Below are 21,033 nucleotides of genomic sequence, written 5' to 3'. Positions count from 1 at the left end.
CTGGTGCTCTGGGAGTAGCGCCTTTTTTTTTGGTTGTTTCTGTCACGGACATCCCGAATGAACTCTGGACTTCAGTTCCCAGCAGCTACTGCATCACTGTCACAGGACCACCTGCACCTGAATCTCATTCATGTTAATAAGCATGTGTGTGTATAGTCAGTTTGCACTGCACTCTTTGTTTTGCTTTGATTGTCTTCTGTTACCATGTTATGCTCTCTCGTCTCCTATGTATTGTTTTATTTGTTCTCATTTTTGCTCATAGTGTCTTTTGGCGTTTTATTTTGACATTGATTAAGCTTAAATTTGCACTTGCATCGGTCTCCGCCTTGAAATCGTGACAACTACAATCACCTGGACATAAATACTTTTTTGAGCTTTATAGAAATTACTCTGATTATTTTTGTATTATATACTTACATAATATACATGTACATTTTTCATTGCATACTCTGCGTAAGGAGTCATTAGACAGCAAAATCAAAAAGCACAGCACCATGAAACTGCATGGTGTAGCAAAGTTTAATACATACAGGTGTATAAACAGTATGTACAGTGCAGTTCATGTGAACAGTTTATGTTTTCACAAATATAAATTACTTTAATAAGTACTTCTTAATGAATAAAGAGTTTATTGGAGGAAAGAGAGCGATCAGTTGCAACTCCTTGTAACACACAACCCTCTGTTCCTCGGTGAGAAAGTGGTGTTTTCCACTCTCTCCAAAGCCTCCAGTCCATAACAGGCACCAACAATACTCAGCATTTTTCCATCAAAAGATCTTGTTTAAAAACTGCCAAAATCCCAAAGGCCTTCTTTCTCTCAAGATTCATGTACTACAAAGAGTATGAAAATGACTTCTATACCCTAGGTAGTGCACTATATGCCCTATTTGGGATAATGCCATTGTTCTCTTAAATGCAACATACTAAAACCCCGGCATTTCATTAGACACAAGAATAAGGCACAGATGCAGGGGAAACGTAAAGAACTTAAAAAAATAAAATAAACAACTTGAATTATTCACCAGCATGCTCGTCTATTTTTGGCTTTACTGGTGAAACAAAAGCTCAACATTTCCTGCTTCATTCACAAGCTTTTGCACTAATACAGAAATTTCCACTTGACATCAGGTCAACATTTGTACTATTTATAACCGGAGATTTGTAGAGTATGATACTTTTAGTGCAATGTAAATATCTGACAGTACGTACGATTAGGCTGCACATACTTACGTGACAGATAAAGGAGAGCAAACTTTAGCCACAGAAAAAAATACAGCTTTATGTTTTTATTTAGTTATTTAGTGTTCTAACAAAAAGACCTGCACTGATGCAGATTTCTGTCATTGTGGGTGGTTAGAACCAATTTTACCTACACAATCAGCCATCTGTGGGGACATGGGGTCGTTTTTCTTGTCATCTATGAGGTCCATAAGAAAAGAACAAATGCCCATTTGTTGACACATTCTGAACATTATTTTCTCATTGGTATAATGGGGCAAAAAAGATATTATAAGACTAATTCAAAACATCATAGGTTCCCAACCCTTGCTCTGGAGTACCCTCTGTCCTGTATATTTTAGTGTTCTAACATACTTCAACTCAGAAAGGGCTACCAATTAGCAGATTAGTTGAATCAGGTGTGTTGGGAGCAGGGAAAACAGTAAAATGCATAGGGCAGGAGGTGCTCCTACATAATACAGGATCAACACAACACAGATTAATTAACATCTAATGGTGTGGTGATTCTCTTTTCTTCACAAAGCATACTTTCCTGGAATAAACCTCTGCACAAAGCAAAGCAACAACAACAACAAAAAAATCTAGGTAACATTTGTACTGAGAATACTCTCTTTTCTACTAATGACTGAAAAAAAGAAAAACAAGCGAGGCACTTCCAAATCTGGTCATACTTCAAAGGCCTTTTTTTTAATTCATTCAGTAGTCCGTAGGACTAACGGGGCTTCATTCTTTTAACTCACTGTAGCCCCAGAAGACCCAGAGAGCTCAAGACCATGGGGGCTTGAGCTCCACCTATTGGATCATGAGTTCAAAGTTTGTAGGAGGGGACTGGTGGCCCCGTCTCAACCTTGTGCCTCCCTACATAATCCACTAACATTGAGGATTGATTCACGTCTTTCTGTTCCAGTTGAGATCTGGGCTGGGTTTTGGTTCAGTGGTTCTCTCCAGGGGTGAGAGGGACTCAAGCGGGGATTTCTGTGCCTGAGGAGAGCGAGGGTCCAGCAGAGGAGGAGGTTTGTCTGGGTGAAATGGCCGATAGTGATCAGGCCCCAGCACACTCCGATGATCAGGCATCCTCCGGAAGTCCTGACCATAGCCTCCTCCCTGGTGGTAGTTCGCAGAGTGGTAGTCATCTGTGCGTCTCCTCTTTGGGTCTGGATGCCTGGAGAAAAAAATACATAAAAAAATAAAATGGACAATATTAAGGATTGAAATCTCTAGCCACCATCATAATGCAATGCCAAGATGTGACTATTCTGCTCTTTATGCATTTCTCATTTCTATAGCCTATATGACAATATATTCCAGCATAAATATTTGATGCTTAAATTGTTTTTGTATTTTTTCCATTCTTATCCTTGTGAAAATGTTCACGGTATCCGTGAAAGTATTATATTTAGGTCCATTAATATTCTTTAAAAGTTTACCATACCTTAAAAAATTGTACACAAGTAAACAATAGACTTTTGTGAACTTAAATATGATTTCGTTTTAAATTAAAAAAAAAACAACCCACATTTAAAGATTCTGTGTCCACTGCAGTGAAGGAGCAATGAAGAAATTTTAACAGTCAGTATTTGATTACAGACTTTGATTGGGCTTATGCTAGCTAAAGAAAACAGCTACCTAACAACTTGACCAAAGATCAATATACTTCAGTTGAATTAATAAATAAACATATAATACAAAATGGAAGAATGGTGTTCATCCATATAATACAGTTTCAGAGATTTGTAGAATCTACTGAAGGTACATTAAAGCTGTTCTGGAGAATCATGATGGCCCATCGCCTTACTAATAAAATTTTATGTTGTTTTCTTCTATCTTCTTTATTTGTAAGCCATTTGTAAATAATGATGCTACATTAAGTCTAACTTTTTACAAAAGATTAATAAAATAATGACTTGCTAATTATCGATTAGATAAGTTTTTCATTGTGTTTAAACACTTGAGCTTAAAAACTGGAAGTATTAATAAATTCTGACTTTTAAATCAGCAGTAAATCAGCAGTTGCCAGAGCCATATCACCCTGCAGCTCTTGCCTGATTTCCCACTGAAGCCAAGCAGGGTTGAGCCTGGCCAGTACCTGGATGGGAGACCTCCTGGGGAAAACTAAGGTTGCTGCTGGAAGTGGTATTAGGGAGGCCAGCAGGGGGTGCTCACCCTGTGATTTGTGTTGGTCCTAATGCCCCAGTGTAGGGATGGGGACAACCCTGTTCCTTGAGAAGGGAACGAGACGTTACGTTTAGCATAACAGTATGGGAGCGCCCTTGTGGCAATTAAGCACGTCACGTGATATATATATATATATATATATATATATATATATATATATATATATATATATATATATATGACACCTGTGAACCGTGCTGTCAGCCTCTATTACCTGAAGTGAAGACGCAATTCACAGGCCTACCCCGGTATGACAAAGCTACGCAACGTCTCGTTCCCTTCTCAGGGAACAGGGTTACACGCGTAACCCAGACGTTCCCTTTCAAAGGGAACTCCATGTTGCATTTAGCATAACACTATGGGAACAAGAATACCCACTCCGTCATACTGAGGGTACGGCCTGTTCAAAAAGACCCAAGCTCGAGGGTCATTGCAAGACACTCGAGCCCGGGGCGGAATGAATATCCAGGCTGTAATATCGAATGAATGTGTGTGGCATAGACCACCCTGCAGCAGCACACACATCCTGTAAGGATACCCCTTTGGACAAAGCCTTCGAGGAGGCGACCCCCCTAGTGGAATGAGCCCTTATGCCCAGAGGCGTAGCGAGACTGCGCGCCTCATAAGCGATAGAGATTGCTTCCACTATCCAATTAGAGATGTGCTGCTTTGACCCTGCATCACCTCTACTGTCGCCGCCAAGCAGACCAGCAGCTGTTCTGACTCACGCCACTGGCTGGAGCGATGGATGTAAGTACAGAGAGCCCTTACTGGACACAGCAGGTGCATTCTCTCTTGTTCCGGTGTGAGGAACAGAGGAGGGCAGAAAGCCTGCAACACCACAGGCTGGGAAGCAAATGTAGGCACCTTAGGAATATAATCCGGCCTAGGATACAGGAAGGCCTTGGCTAATCCAGGGGTAAATCAAGGCAGGAAGGGGCAACTGAGAGAGCTTGTAGATCTCCTACTCGCTTGAAAGATGTCAGAGCCAGCAGAAGAGCTACCTTTAGAGTCAGAAACTTCTCAGAGGCTGACTCTAAGAGCTCAAATGGGACACCTGACAGACCTTCCAGAACCACAGATAGGTCCCAGGAAGGTATGCGCGGCCTGCAGATGGGCCTCAGCCGCCTGACACCACGAATAAACCTCAAAGTTAGACGATGTTGCCCCACAGAGGCTCCATCAACAGGGGCGTGGCTGGCCGAAATGGCGGCCATGTAAACCCTGATTGTAGAAGGAGCCCCCCTGCTGAGAAACGTCCTTCTAAGAACTCCAGGATTGTAGATATTGTGCAGTTCACTGGGTCTAGCTGGCGTTCCTCATACCACAAGACAAAAACACGCCACTTGAGCGCATACAATTTCCTCGTTGATGGTGCTCTAGGGTTCAACATGGTCTCTACAACCTCAGTTGTGAGACCAAAATCTATGAGCTGGACTATGAGCTGGGCCAGACCCACAATTTCCATAGTTCCGACCGAGGGTGATAAATCAGCCCCCCAGCTTGAGACAGCAGATCCCTGCGGATGGGAATCTCCCAAGGAGTGCCATCTAGCAGGGATATTATCTCCAAGAACCATATGGATAATAAGGTGCTACTAGCAGCAGACCTAGCGTGTCTGGGCGAACACTCGCTAGAACTTGTGGGAGCAGAGCGATCGGGGGGAAAAGCGTACAGATGTGACCTCAGCCACATGTGCACCATGGCGTCCAGCCCTAATTGTGCGGGAGGAGAGAGGGTGAACCACAGTGGGCAGAGTGTTATCTCCTTGGAGGCTAACACGTGCAGTCCCGCTTGGCCAAACCTCCACCATATGGACTCCACCACTTGTGGATGGAGCCACCAATCCCTGGGCCTCAGCCCCTGCCTCAACAGGATGTCTGCCCCCACATTCCAGTTGCCCAGAATGTACATTGCACTCACTGCCAAAACTTTGCCTCTGCCCAGAGAAGAATTATTTGCGCCTGCCTGAACAGGGGGCACGGACATAAGGGGATAAAGCTAGCCCAAAGGGAAGAACCCCTTGGCTATGTGGAAAATGCACCTTTTAGATCTATCGTCACAAACCAGTCCTCAAACTGAATCTGTGGAACGATAAGTTTGGGCGTCAGCATCTTGAACCTGTATGTCCGAAGAGTACAGTTCAGATGACGCAGATCTAAAATTGGCTGGATACTCCTCTATTATTTGCGGACCAGGAAATAACGGCTGTAAAAACCTCCCTCCCTCAGTGAAAGGGTATATGTTCTATGGCTCCTTTGTCCAAGAGGAATCTTACTTCCTGCACTAACGTCGGGCTCTGGGCTGTGCTGACTACTGTGGTGAGCACACCTCTGAACCGGAGAGGTCGAGCTCTAAACTGGACCCGGTAACCCTTTTCTACGGTGGACAGAACCCATGGAGACACATTTGGCAGTAGTTTCCACGCTGCCAGACGGTCTTTTAGTGACATTACCTATTCCACATTCTATTGGAGGGAAAGCATCAGATTTTCTAGATTACTGTAATGCCTTACTGTCTGGATGTTCCAGTAGGAGCATAAACATACTCCAGTTAGTCCAGAATGCAGCTGCTAGAGTCCTAACTAGAACCAGAAGATACGACCACATCACCCCGATTTTATCAACACTGCATTGGCTCCCAGTGAAATCTCGCATTGATTATAAAATACTATTATTAACTTATAAAGCACTAAATGGTCTCGCACCACAGTATCTAAGCGACCTTTTGGTTTTCTATGATCCGCCACACCTACTTAGATCAAAAGATGCAGGCTATCTAACGGTACCTCGAATAGCGAAGGCTACAGCAGGGGGAAGAGCCTTCTCTTATAGAGCCCCACAGTTATGGACCAGTCTTCCAATTAGTGTTCGGGACTCAGACACAGTCTCAGTGTTTAAGTCTAGGCTTAAAACGTATTTGTTTACTCAAGCCTACCCTGACTAGACTTTCTATTATGCTAAGCACAGTCCTAATAATCTTTTCTCTCCCTCTCTCCTTCTGCCGAGCCACACACAATTTTATGGAGATACTAGAGATCCTGATCCTTTCTGCTCTCCAGACCTGCCTGATCCGTTTCGGATGTCCTACCTCTGGATGGAGCGCTCATCTACTCCAATTCCAGCTTGCTTGGACTACGGCTGCTTCTAAGGCCAAGCAGACTTCATATAAATCCATAATGAACTTTTTCACACTATCTGTTGTTACCCAGATGAGGATGGGTTCCCTTCTGAGTCTGGTTCCTCTCAAGGTTTCTTCCTCTTAACATCTTAGGGAGCTTTTCCTTGCCACCGTTGCCACTCAGTGGCTTGCTCAGTTGGGATAAATTCGCACCTTTAATATCTGTATACCGTGTTGATATTTCTGTAAAGCTGCTTTGAGACAATGTCTATTGTAAAAAGCGCTATACAAATAAAATTGAATTGAATTTTCGTTGCCCTGTGACAGCTCGCTGATCAAAGAACACTGAAAACTTGGGACAGCCTTGGCTAGGGGAGGCCCTACAGTAGCACTGGGGGCTAACTGCCCTAACAACCTCATGTCCCCTGATATGTCCCTCCACAACCCCTCAGGACCACTCTTCATTGTCTGCTTGGCCTTTATGACCATTCTCAGATCAGGCCTAGTAGCAGGCCGTGACTGTGGCCGCCCGGTTCCCCTGGCTGTCTGGCTGCTGGCGGGCTGCCATACTCGCCTTCTGTGTCTCCCTCGCACTAGCGCTAGCCCAGGCTCCACTCGTGGATGCCCAGGTGAACTCGACACAACAGGGAAGGAACTGGCTGAATGCCGCCATACGTCGAGCTCACTTAGCAGGTCTGCAATGCCGTCATTGTCCGCAGTGACCCACAAGCAAGACTACTACTGCATAAGCCTTGCCCACCAATGCCACGGTGGCCTTACACGGTGGCTTGGATGGCAAAGCCGGTCCCCCTAAATTACCTGCCGTCGATGGAGAGAGGTAGCTCACAAGCGCCTCCTCCACCTTCAGCATAGCTAAACAGACATGCCGTTCATTCCCCATAATGACCGAATAATCCAACATCATGGGGTTATAAATCCAGCTTATGCATGGTTTTCCCCCAGAAGCCTGATTATTTTGTCAAGCACTTCTGGAAGAAAGTGGAGTTTTCTGCAGTGTGAGGGATTTACTTTCACTGGGGAGAAAAAAGCTCACCCAGCTTTTTTTTCCATTTTTGTGTGTTTTTTTTTTTTTGGCTTTCCACAGCGGAAGGAGTCGCCGCAACGTGAGCTCCAAAATCCAGCGCAGAGCTGGACCCAGAAGACAGAGCAAAAGATAGAGCAGCGCTCATCTCCGGCTCCCCTTCCGGATCCATAAGAGATCCCCCGGACCTGAGACGGCTAGCTGCCTTGGCAGCGGCTGGCCCAGATCCACGAGGCTCTGAAACCCAACTCACTTCAGCTTCTGAGAAGAGAGTGAGTTGGGAGCGGAGCTGCCTAATGTAGGCATTATAATGCGCAGTCAGACCTCTTCACACAGAAAGTGTGCACTACTCCCTGTGATGAAACGGGAACAAGGCTTAACACACTTCCTGAATTCTCTCACTCATTTTTCTCTCTTGCTCATTCTTTTTTTTCTTCTCTTTTTTTTTAAAGGGATAGAAAAGTCCAGAGATTTTGAGAAAAGATAGAGAGGAAATGAAGCATCTTTTTGTTTCTTTACACAAACAACCGACATGCAGTCTCGCTGAAGATAATAAGGCTGACGGCGCGGTTCACAGGTGCGATATACATATGACACGACGCGCTTAACTGCCACGTCACCTGATCACGGCAGGCCTATAAATAGGCATGATTTTACACAAGCTTCAGATGCCGGTCGCATGCAAAGGTGCTCCCATAGTGTTATGCTAAACACAACGTGGAGTTCCCTTTGAAAGGGAACAGCACCGTCTTTCGGATGAGACCTTAAACCGAGGTCCTGACTCTCTGTGGTGACTAAATATCCCAGGACACTTCTCGTAAAGAGTAGGGGTATAACTCCGGTGTCCTGGAGAAATTCCCCCACTGGCCCTTAACTATCATGGCCTCCTAATAATCTCCATCCCTGATTTGGCTACATCACTCTCCTCTCCTCTCCACCAATAGCTGGTGTGTGGTGGGCGTTCTGGCGCACTTTTGCTGCCGTCGCATCATCCAGGTGGATGCATCACACTGGTGGTGGTTGAGGAGATTCCCCCCCACATACGATGTAAAGTACTATATAAATCTAAGGAATTATTAGTAGTATATAAGGAAATCTTTCTTACCTGTCATAATAGTCGCGGTGAGCACGGTGGTCTCGATCGTTGCTGTACTGATCATACACCCGTTTCCGGGCTGAGCCTGGGTTCCGGAAGCCACTACTGCGGTACAAATCTGTGTGTGCCCGCCGGTTGCTGTAGTGATGCTCCTTATACCTATGCTGGTCATAAGGGTGATGACGGTCACCTTGCCATGGCTGGTTACTGTTTCCTGGGTAGCTATATTTACATTCCCTTTGCCAATCTCCCCGATCTGTGGATGAAACATAATTCATACCAGAGAACCAGAGATAAATGTAGCAGATTCACACAAACTCTAATACATATGGTTGCTTTTATTATGTCATTTATATAGACAGAAAATCAACTAACTTTAACCTTTCCTGGAAAAAAATTAACATTACCAGAAAACAGTAACATTGCTAACTTTTTGTGGGATTTAAAGTATCCTGAGATTCAAGTCTAGACCCAGCTTATTTGCTCTTCCAGATATAATCAGATAGACCATTCTATCTTGCTACAAAACCCTTGTGTTCATTAGTTCTCACAATCTTTAGGGAAGTGTCTCTTGTTGTGCTGGTTGTAGGGCTCACGGTGGTGTGAGTGGCATGGGGGTCCTGCTGGGTGATTTTGTGGTGGGTGTGGTTTGGATGAAGGCTGTGTGCCAGTGGAGTCCCGACTCGATCCAGAAGGTTCAGGACGAAACAGCTTCTTTTTGGCTGGGTCGTCCTTCTTCTTGTGCTCTTTCTGAAAGTGAAGCACCGAGAGTGCATGAGCAGAAGGGGACAAGTGAAGGGGGATAAAAAATAAAGAAAATGAATAAAGATAATATTTTTGTAAATAGATCAGAATTTGAAAAACATTAAGGTCTTTCAACTAGTTTAAAAAGCTACACCGATCATCACACTATATAGTTACACCAGCATATTTGCCCCACAGGACAAAAGTAGACCTACCTCTTCCTCTTGGGAGCGCTTCTTTTGAGCCATTTTGTATAGCCTGTGCAGTTTCTTAGCTCCAAACTCCGTGAATTTGGACACAAAAATCCAGAGATTTCTAGATGGAGATGGAAAAAAGGAAATTCGAAATAAAATCTTCCAAGAAACAAGGTGTTCACCAAGCCATATAAATCACTAGCTGGCACAAAAAAAAAACCCCACACAATCTATCCAAAATAAAATCAGAAATTATGATGATCCTGGTGGTAAGAATAGTCAAGATGATGGCAAAGACCTGCTCAGTGTCTGTACTGGTATCTTTGTTGTGTGATCCTTTATTTAGTCATAAATCTAAAAATCCATTTAGGATTGTTTTTAAGTAGTATTATAATTATATGTTTATAAAAAGTAATTTGGTAATTTGCTGACCTAATTGACCTGGAGTAATGGTGTAACAATTTATAAATAATTTTTATGCATCATTCAGACAGGTCTTATTTAGTGTCTTTCTGTTGACCCAAAGAAATGTGTTTGAGACCTGCGCCAGGTTTTGACGTGTTCCGAGTCACTGTAGGCTTTAAGGCACTCTGTGATTCGGTCTCCAATCTTCAACAGGCAGGCACGTGTGTGCTGCAGCTGTTCCTGTACTGACAGGCCTTCATCAGGCTTATCCAGCTGTTTAAGAGCCTTCTTCACTGGTCTCATCCGCTCCTTACACTAGACAGACACACACACACACACACACACACACACACACACACAGGTCACTTCCTTAAAGTGAATTAAATGTTAAGTAGCTTTTAACATCATAAATGATTAAGATAAATCCTCTGTCAGTTTTCTTTTCTACACCATTCTTTTACCAGAAACAGGATGTGATTCTATGAACCAATTGGAAAAATGAAATGGAGGACAATGATGTAAATACACATGAGAGAGGCAAGAAAACAACCAGAGAGAGAGAGAGAGAGAGAGAGAGAGAGAGAGAGAGAGAGAGAGAGACTCACAATACTGAATGTTTCCTGGTCTAGCTCATCATCCTCCTCTCCAATAGGAACTGGATCACTGCCTGCTGTAATGTGCACAGGGCCCTGAGCTTTCTTGCCTTTGCCTCCTGATTTAGTCTGGAAAAGAAATTCCCAAAGACAAGCTTACAGAACACACACTTTTTTAAGATCGACATTGCTCTATACTGTACATCAGTTTTATTTAATGTACAGAACCTTAAGTGCTCTCCACTAATATTGGCACCCTTGGTAAATATGAGCAAAGAAGGCTGTGAAAAACTGTCTTTATTGTCTATTGTTTGATCTTTTGTTCAAAAATTCACAAAAATACTCTGCTCTCATGGATATCAAACAATTGCAAACAAAACACAGGTTTATAAAAAATAAAAAAATGTTTGTTAAATATAGATGTGCAACAAGTATTGGCATCCTTTTAGTCAATACTTTGTGTTACCTCCCTTTGCCAATATAATAGCTCTGAGTCTTCTCCTATAATGCCTGATGAGGAGAATTGGAGAATACATGGCAAGGGATCTGAAACAATTCCTCCATACAGAATCTCTCCAGATGCTTCAAATGTTGAGGTCCACGCTGCTGGACTCTCCTCTTCAGTTCACCCCACAGTTTTTCTCATGATGTGTCCATGATGCCATGTATCCTAACAAAATGTCCAGGTCCTCTGGCAATAAAACAGCACCAAATCATTAAGGAGCCACCACCATATTTAACCGTGTGCATGAGGTACTTTTCCATAAAGCTACCTCTCTGTGTGCACCAAAACCACCGCTGTTGTTTATTGCCAAAAATCTCTATTTTGGTTTCATCTGACCATAGAACCCGATCCCATTTGAAGTTCCAGTAGTGTCTGGTAAAATGAAGGCGCTTGAGTTTGTTTTTGGATTTTTTTTTCTTGAAACCCTTCCAAACAACTTATAGTGATGTAGGTGACTTCGAATTGTAGTTTTGGAGACTTTCTGACCCCAAGACGCAACTAACTTCTGCAATAATCCAGCTGTGATCCTTGGAGATTTTTTGGCCACTCAAACCATCCTCTTCACAGTGCGTGGAGACAATATAGACATACGTCCACTTCCAGGTTGATTCATAACATTTCCAGTTGACTGGAACTTCTTAATTATTGCCCTGATTGTGGAAACGGGCATTTTTTATGTTTGTGCTATTTACTTATAGCCACCTCCCACCACCACCCACGTTCAGCAACCTTTTGCCACACATCACAGCTATATTCCTTGGTCTTACCCATTGTTATGAATAACTAAGGGAATGTGGCATATGTGTTACCTCATATTTATACACCTGTGAAACAGGAAGTCATGGTTAAAGAATTTCCTGTTCCTAGTCACCCAGGTGAACTAAAAAATGTAAGATATCAATGGGAATATACTTCCAATATATTCTTCATATATGAATTCATAAGGGTTGCCAATAATTGTTGCACATCTATATTTAACAAAGATTTTTTTTTTGGATAAACCTGTGTTGTGTTTGCAACTGTTTGATATCCATGAGAGCAGAGTATGTTTGTGATTTTTTTTAAAGATCAAATGATTAAACAATAAAGACAGATTCTCACAGGCTTCTTTGCTCATATTTACCAAAGGTGCCAATATTAGTGGAGGGCACTGTAAGAAAGCTGATGTAACTGCCACATGTTAAGGAAACATTCTTAAGCTGAAACATAATGCCTGCAAATGCTGATGAAGCTTTTTAAAACAACCTTTTCTTTCTTGAGCTTTGTCCGTTTTTTGTCCTTGTCACCCTCCTTGTCTTTCTTTGCAGTCCCCTGCTTCTCTTTGTTCTCTTTGTTGTCCTTCTTCTGTTTCTTCTTTGTGGGGGATTTTTCAGCTCTGTCATCCTGGAACACGTGCAAACAATTGGGCAAAGATTCAATTTAAAAAATGTTTAAAAAAGGACTGTTGGACAAATTTAACAGTTAATGCTCTCCAAACTGGGCACTGCACACTCCATTGTTTTGTTTGCACTTCTGGTTTGATATGCTGCCTGCATAGGTGAACATACCTTCACTTCACCTTCCTCTGAAGTATGTTCAGAGAGATGAGGAGAGGAAATTTCACTGGCCAGTTCATCTTTTCGGGTCTTGTCTTTCTTTACTCGAGGTTTTCTCTTCTTTACCTGGGACTGAAAATAAGCATAACAATACTGCACTGCACAAACCAAATGATGGCCTTGGCAATTCTTCAAGAGACACTCCTGAATGTTAACATTTCCATAAATTATTAATAATGTTTACTTCAATATAACAATCAAGGTTTTTTTTTAAACAAATAATGTTAAATAATATTAACATTGTTAGTATTAAACAAATTCTAATAGTGTCAGGTGTTCCCAAACTGGGGGTCACTTGATTTACAGATAGGGTCGAGAGGGAAATTCACAAGATCCACTTTTGTTTTTATTCATTTATTTGACAAATTAATAATACTGAAAACAGATTTTGTGTGCTAATATTTGAAAATGTTACTGGGAGTCATATTCAGACAAGTCACTTTTAAATTACAAGGGCACATTATTTTATTTTATTTCACTCTCCTCACGTGCTGCATAAGCATAATATAAATAAAAATGGAAAAATTTCCTTGTCCATCTACCTCCATTAAACAAACTACATTAAATCTCAATCTCATACTTATGTACTATTGGCAAAACCAATCAATCGGTTGACCTCTATTAGTAACTATGGGGTCAAATACATTTTCACACAGGCCCAGTTGGTATTGGATAACATTTTTGCTTCAAACAATGACTATCATTTAAAAACTGTATTTTGTGTTTACTCAAATAAACACAAAATATGTTTATTGTTAAAATAACATTTAACACAAAATGTAAATGTTATATATATATATATATATATATATATATATATATATATATATATATATATATATATACATACACACACACACACACATTTTGTAATAAGATTAGTCAGAATACTGTTTAAAGTATTGTGACTTTGTGTTAGATGCTGGTGAGCAGGGCAATGGGAAAAGGGAGGAGTGTGAGCTCCCTGCTGGACAAAAAAACAACACACCTCTCCACAGTAATATTGGTACAAAGATAAAACAGACAGCACAACAAAGTCTATTTTGATAGTAGAACACCGTTTACAACTGCTACAATAAAAATATATTTTTTGCTTTTGATTTCTTTGACAGGTAGTTTTCTCTTGTTTTTAGCTCAGCACATGATTTATTATTGTTTTATAGCAATGGAGTGTTCCCAAAAAAGCTTGAATTTGTCAGAGGTTTTGGAAGAGTTATTTAGGAGTGACTCTGGTGAGGAATTTGTGGGTTTTTTGGAGGAAGACAGCGTGAATTCAGCTGAGAAGCAAGCATTCCAGCAAGGACCCAATCCTTGAAATGTATGCAAGTTATGTTGCTTTTTATTTTCAGCTTTTGCTGGTAGTGTCTCTACAGCCACTACATGGAGCTGGGGGCCTCCCAGCCAGCTCCATCAAACCCCTTCAGATGATTCAGAATGCAGCAGCACGCCTCGTCTTCAACCTGCCCAAGAGAACCCATATCACACCCCCTTTATCTCCCTCCACTGGCTTCCTGTAGCTGTCCGTATCAAATTCAAGGCCTTGATGCTCACGTACAAGACCTTGTCTGGAACAGCACCCTCCTACCTCAACACTCTCCTGAAGGCTTACGATCCCTCACGCAATCTGCGATCGATCAATGACCGACGCTTAGTAGTGCCTACTCAACGTGGCTCAAGGTCCCTTTCCAGAACCTTCACACTATCTGTCCCTCAGTGGTGGAATGAACTTCCAACCTCAATCCAGACAGACAGCAGAATCTGTCACTATCTTCTAAAAACAGATAAAGACCCACCTCTTCCATGAACACGTAACCAACACTTTTTAAAAAAAAAAAAAACCTTACTCTGGCACTTGCACCTCTGCGCACTTTGCTTCTTCTAGAACTCAATTAAAGAACTTGTATAGTAGCACTACTAGTATTGTTCTCTGCTTTCCTTGTATTTTCTCATTTGTAAGTTGCTTTGGATAAAAGCATCTGATAAATGAATAAATGTGTAAATGTAAATGTAGTGTAGAAATACTACCTGGTCTTTTTGCAGGTAGTATGTGAATTAATTTTATGCAGCATGGAACTGCATTTTTTGCATGTTATTCTGGACCCTGCACATGAGCAATATCAAAGACGATGATCAGAATGACCAGCTAAAAGGAATCACTGGCTATGATTGGCTCTTTTGTGTGAAGTCCCTCAAGAAACAGCTCTTAGTGACTTGCAGGGTATATTACCAGCCTCACCAGAACCTGGCCATCGATGAAAGAATAATGACCAAAATTTCTTAAAGTGTGGATTTTGGGAGTGATGAAGCCACAAGTTCAGAGTATCTGAGCAAGTGGAGGCTGCAGCTGTCAGTGAAAAGTGTCACAGGTGGCAGAGGTCATGCTATCCAGTGACAATTGTGGATACCAAAGCCTCTGCCAAAAGAAACAAAGCCTCAGCTGGGAGAAGGCACTGTGTATTCTGCTTTTAAAGGAAGAAGTATGGCAAGAATATTCACAAGTGCAGGTCTTGTGATTGGACCCTGTGGACCGTGTTTGCCTCACTTGAGTAGCATGATGTCAAGGACAGCCAATCTCAGTGATACACACTAGACTCTGACTCTTTTTTTTTTGGTACTTTTCTTAATGATACACACTAGACTCTGACTCTTTTTATTTTGTTTTATTTTGTACTTTTCTTCTTGTTATAGTTTATCTTTTGCACTTTTATACTTGTTGTAAACAGTTATTTTTGCCTCCTAAAATCCAACCTCACATCCTGTCAAATGAGGCCTTCTGCAGGCCTATATTACATATGTGACAGAGCTAACAGGGCTCTGGTGCTAATTTAAAAAAAAAAAAAAAAAAAAGGCTCAATCAGATGAGTTTCAGACGTTTTATTTGTGAAATTGCAGTTTGAAATTGAAGGTTCATGCTATTGCCATTTGTTACTTAATTTTGTGCCATTTGGAGACATTTTTTTGTGACATGTCTTGGTGATTTGTGCCTCTTTTAGACATGTGTAGAAGACAATGACTAATTTTTCGAGGTTTTGTGCCATTAGGAGACATTTTACCTCTGTTTGTATAATCTTTTTTAGTGGTTACCTTAGTGGTTACCTTTTTTAACCTGAATTTTAGTGGTTGAAGATAGTACAGTAGAGGTTGATCGATTGATAGGTTTTGTGGATTAATTGGCACAGATCGATTGCTGGAACTATCCATTTTGGATGTCTCTATTTTTATTTGTTATTTGGAATATTACTTTTTGGTTCTGTTTGGATGTATATCTTTTATTTACTTTAATATTTATATATGTATTTCATTTGAAAAAGTACATGTCATATCACAGCAAACCAGCAACTCCATTTCCCAGGATGCACCACCAACTACAAACATGGCCGAAGAGGACTACACTTTCCACACACACACACACACCACCTCCAGAATTCTAATCACACACACCTGTTGCCAATCTCATACTCACTCACTCCACGCTATATAAGAGACTGTTCGAACACTTAGTCTTTGCAAAGTATTACATGCGTCATCCGTATACCAAGCCGTTGATCGTGTTTTCTGTCCTAGTTTTGATCTTGTTCTAACCCTCGTTTTTGATTCTTGTTTTGCCTCGTTTATGCCGTTTCCTGTTTATGACCATGTTTATGTTTCACGATTTGGATTTGTCTGTCTCTCATATGATAAAGCTCTTATTTGCATTTGCATCCGTCCTCAACTCCATTATGTGACAGTACATTTTCAGTTAGTACTGTTTATTTTTGTAATAAAGTTCAGCAATATTTTACTTTATGTTTTCATTCACTATCAATTTTAAAAACTATCGGTTGATTAATCACTTATCGGCAGATACTGCCCAACTTAGTTATCAGTAAAATCCACTAGAAGATAACTCTAAATTTTTCTAAGCTTATGGATATGCACTTGGAGCATCTCAGAGAGCAGGAATGGGATTAATATCACCATTTACTTTGAAGATATAAACATTTGTGTGAAAAAAACCCCCACCATTTTTTTGATTGTTTTTGGAACTTTTCTCTGAAAATATTGCCACTAGTAGGCTAGGTAAAAAAAGAAATAGTATCTGCTTTTATATGAAAGCCATTAACCACGACTGTGGAGTGTAACCTCACAAAAAATTCAAAGTAGTACATGGGAACCTCCAAAACAGGCAGAAATTCAGTTTTTTTGGCTTCTGGTATTAATAAACTGCTGTCTGACTTCGGAGCAGAGCGACAAAACATCATTTTCTGATGCATCTTATCTTCCCTTGTCCGTGCTGCCAAACAGATAAAGCCACGAATATCTTCACTCTCAAAACATGAACAGAGAATTAAATTTAGAAAATGAAACAGCATGTTGTTTATCAGGGCTACTTCTCTAAAGAAGAATTCAATAAGTATCTCCGCTACTGTTCACCACAAGCACATGGATCCAAAGTTTATATTATTTAAATTTTACAATGAGCTTATGTTTATTTACAGTCCCAACTTCAGTTTTGCAGTATTCCTGACCTTGTTAATGAATTTAAAAAAAAACCAAACAAACAAACAAAAAAACGCTAAAGCGATCACATCTACAGCTGACTCATAACCAGCTTCTGGTATTTTTTTCTGCTGCAGTGACGTAACATGTACACAGCATGCTTTACATATGTGTCACCTCACCCCTTCCAGCCCCCCGAACCCACAGGCGATACTATCGGCATATGGCATTTCACACACAATCTCACAAGCCTACTAAAGACAGCAGATTTAGATTTAGGTCACCTGATTTTATACTATATTTTATACTGATTTTACAGTGCTGTGAAAACATATTTGCCCCATCCTGATTTCTTCTGTGTTTCTGTACATCTCATACTAAATAGTTTTAGATCTTCAAACGAAATACAACATAAAACAAAGGCAACCTGAGTAAACAATTTTTATTTATTTTAATTGAAGCAATAAAGTTATCCAACACCTATCACCAATCTGAAAAACTAATTGCCCCCTTAAACTTTTAGGAGCAGTAACTGCAACCACAGGCTTCCGATAACTGAAATCAGTCTTTCACTTACTTCTAGGCCTAGGACTTGCTCCCATGCTTTGGATCATTGTCTTGCTGCATAATCCAGTTGAGTTTCAATTTATGGACTGAAGACCAGACATTCTCCTTTAGAATTTTCTGGTAGAGAGCAAAATTCATGTTTCCTTCAATTATTGCAAGTTTATGCAGTTTATGCCTGTTTGCCGATCACCCGACCCTTTGCCTGTCTTGACTACGTTTTTTGGATTATGATTTGGATTTGTCTGCCTGCCCTCAAATAAATATGTCTTTACCTGCTTCCGTACTCTACTCCCTTACATCTTGCGACATGACAGAATACTCCGTAACAGAAACAAAACAAACGCACGTGTCCAGAGTAAACAATATCACAGTTGTCAACATCCGAAGAGCATGTGCTCACTGAGCACTCATGCACGCGCGCGCCGTCTCATCTCTCGGAGTGCGCTGCCGGAAGTGGAGGTCGTGACATTCGTGCGTCTCACTCTGGTTGCTAGGCTATTTGGTCGCGTCATCAAACACGTCATTGTTCGTCAAATTTATTCGGCCTTTTCGCTTATTGCTATTTTTGGCTGAATAATTTCGGCCGCCGAACATTCGGTGCATCCCTAACACATACACACACACACACACACACACACACACATATATATACATACATATATATATATATATATATATATATATATATATATATATATATATATATATATATATATATATACACACACACACACACACACACACACTCACCTCTTCTTCTGCTTTGGTTGTGTCTTTACTCTCCTGTTCCTTCTTCAGGATCTTCAACAAGTAATCAGCTCTCATTTGCAGCTGCTTTGCCTGTGGCTTTTTGTCAGGGTTGTCTGGAAGAATCTACACATAACGGCAGTTAGCTCAGGCATGAAGTAATATTAGGAACATGACTGAAGTTCGTTGAGGTTACAAAATAATTATTCTGTAGTATCTAGGCAGGCAGATTAGGTCAGTTTAGCAAAGCAGAACGTGACTGTTTCTAAATGAGTAACAACCAGGCGGAGTGCACCTTGTCCAAGAGTTTCAACTCAGTATCAGTCTTGATTTGGTCCCAGTTGCTGTAGCCATGCTCGTAGATGCCCAACAGCAGATGTGTGTCATCCTGCACACCCCAATCTACATCAAAGTGTGGCATCTTCACACGGCAGCTCAGCTGAAATCTAGGACATAGAAAGGAGTTAGTTAATTATAGAGATGTAACGGTATGAAAGTTTCATATCACGATTATTGTGACCAAAACTATCTCGGTTATCAGTATTATCACGGTATTGTTAAAATGTGCTGAAAATGTACAAAAAGTATTGATACACACACTGAAATAATTTAAACAGGTTTAATATATTACTATAAAGTGATGGATGGTTGTCACTAGGCTTGCTGCGATCATTAGTTCAGTTAGAGAACATGGCAGAAAACAGAGACAGTGCCCGGGAGAATTTTCAACCTTCCAAGAGGACCAAATCAGAAGTGTGGTCATATTTTCACACACAAAAAACTATGCTGCATGCCGCGCCTGCGTCAGACTCATGCTGGGTGTGTGTGGACCGTATTTACCGCAAGTTTTACAAATCACAATAATCGCACACGGTTTTAATGATAATTAAATGTAATACTAACCGTCTGGGATTTTTATCGTGGTTTATCTTGAAACCGGTAACCGTGTCATCCCTAGTTAATTATTGCTGCAACTCATTCGTACGTATTTTTAACAAAAAACAAACTAAGGTTAAACGTACAGGAAATACATCTTATCCTTAGATCCCTCACTAGGGGATAGAAAGTTGGAAATGATGATGGTTTAGTAAGTTAGAAAGGGATTTGAACATACTTGCTCCTCTCGATAGGATTGGAGGGCACGGCCTTGTGCAGAGGCTCAAACTCTTCCTCATGCTGGATGATGGATTTAGCATTTACCTGAACCCCAGAGATCTTGATATTAATGCCACGCCTTTTTCCTGGCCCTTTAGCTACAGAGTGTAAAAAATAATTAAAAAAAGAAATTAGCACATGCCACTATTCGCTATCCAGAATTTTACTCTATGCCCTTTAATTTGGGGTGCCCTTTATATTGAGTTAAAAATGAACACTATCCTTTTGAAATTTCTCAGGTAACCCACAGTGTCCTTCTGTTAGTATGATTTTTTTTTTTTGGTTTAGGCACACACACGTTTTACATATATATATACATATATATACATATATATATATATATATATATATATATATATATATATATATATATATATATATATATATACATACACACACACACACACATATATATATATATATATATATATATATATACACACACACACATATACACACACACACACACACACACACACATACATATATATATATATATATGGTAAATGGCGTACTTATATAGTGCTTTTATCCAAAGCGCTTTACACTGTGTCTCATTCACCCATTCACACACACACACCCCAATGGTAGCAGAGCTGCCATGCAAGGCGCTAACTTGCCATCGGGAGCAATTTGGGGTTCAGTGTCTTGCCCAAGGACACCGGCATGTGGAGTCATGTGGGCCGTGAATCGAACCGCCAACCCTACAATTAGTGGACAACCCGCTCTACCACCTGCGCCACAGCCACAAATTTATTTATTTATTTATTTATTTATTTATTGTGTTCATTCATTCGTTCAATCTTCAATCATTTTAGCACTACAAACTTTATCTTGCATTTTATACTGCACATTTATTACACTGTATATTGCTCTACTGATTGTGTTAATTCCCTATATGGAAGTAAATAGATAAAAAAAGAAATGAATCAATGGCACACACACACCTTCAGTGGGGTTCTCCTTCATTTGTTCTTCATGCTCCTGTACTGCAGCTACGCACGTAGTGTGCACCAGCTCTCCTAATCTCTTTAGATCTGCTATGGATTTGTCCACAAGTTCAGAGTCACGTGCAATGGCCTCTAACCTGGAAACAACATAATCAAACAGAACCACAAACTTACTATCAAGTATTAAAATTTAAATAGGGAATACGTCTCATTTGAAATGCAATATTGGGCATGAATTTTGTATTTTGCTTAAATATCATATTTGCAATGTTTAATACTCTAATAGTGACACAAATAGCTATACCTTTCAAGTGGAGCACCAAATTTCTTATAAGCTTTTATGAACCTGTTGAAACAAATCAGCTGAATTTCAGTTTCCTTATCACTAAATGACAGTTTGAAATGCCCAACGCCATTGTAATGAAAT

At 40.7% G+C, this 21,033-nt stretch overlaps 1 protein-coding gene across 8 annotated transcripts in view; it reads right to left on the bottom strand.

Annotated features, from left to right (window-relative positions):
* Window positions 1-505: 505 nt before the first annotated feature.
* The window catches only part of chd2 (chromodomain helicase DNA binding protein 2), a 113,521-nt gene continuing 92,993 nt past the window's right edge, over window positions 506-21,033 (bottom strand). For 7 of the 8 annotated variants that reach the window (XM_053623227.1, XM_053623222.1, XM_053623220.1 and 4 more), the window contains 13 exons: window positions 20,911-20,952; window positions 20,604-20,743; window positions 19,616-19,754; window positions 18,797-18,947; window positions 18,505-18,627; window positions 12,661-12,780; window positions 12,359-12,496; window positions 10,621-10,737; window positions 10,152-10,330; window positions 9,632-9,731; window positions 9,224-9,422; window positions 8,682-8,928; window positions 506-2,401 (listed from right to left, as the gene is read on the bottom strand). In XM_053623227.1, the coding sequence (XP_053479202.1) occupies window positions 2,128-2,401; window positions 8,682-8,928; window positions 9,224-9,422; window positions 9,632-9,731; window positions 10,152-10,330; window positions 10,621-10,737; window positions 12,359-12,496; window positions 12,661-12,780; window positions 18,505-18,627; window positions 18,797-18,947; window positions 19,616-19,754; window positions 20,604-20,743; window positions 20,911-20,952 (1,969 nt within the window). In that variant the 3' untranslated portion in view covers window positions 506-2,127. The remainder of the gene's footprint in view (window positions 2,402-8,681; window positions 8,929-9,223; window positions 9,423-9,631; window positions 9,732-10,151; window positions 10,331-10,620; window positions 10,738-12,358; window positions 12,497-12,660; window positions 12,781-18,504; window positions 18,628-18,796; window positions 18,948-19,615; window positions 19,755-20,603; window positions 20,744-20,910; window positions 20,953-21,033) is intronic. The other variant, XM_053623226.1, reaches the window with a different exon arrangement.

The sequence above is a fragment of the Ictalurus furcatus genome, chromosome 4 (assembly GCF_023375685.1).
Source record: "Ictalurus furcatus strain D&B chromosome 4, Billie_1.0, whole genome shotgun sequence".
NCBI lineage: Eukaryota > Metazoa > Chordata > Actinopteri > Siluriformes > Ictaluridae > Ictalurus > Ictalurus furcatus.
This window is presented reverse-complemented; position numbering and strand designations above follow the sequence as displayed.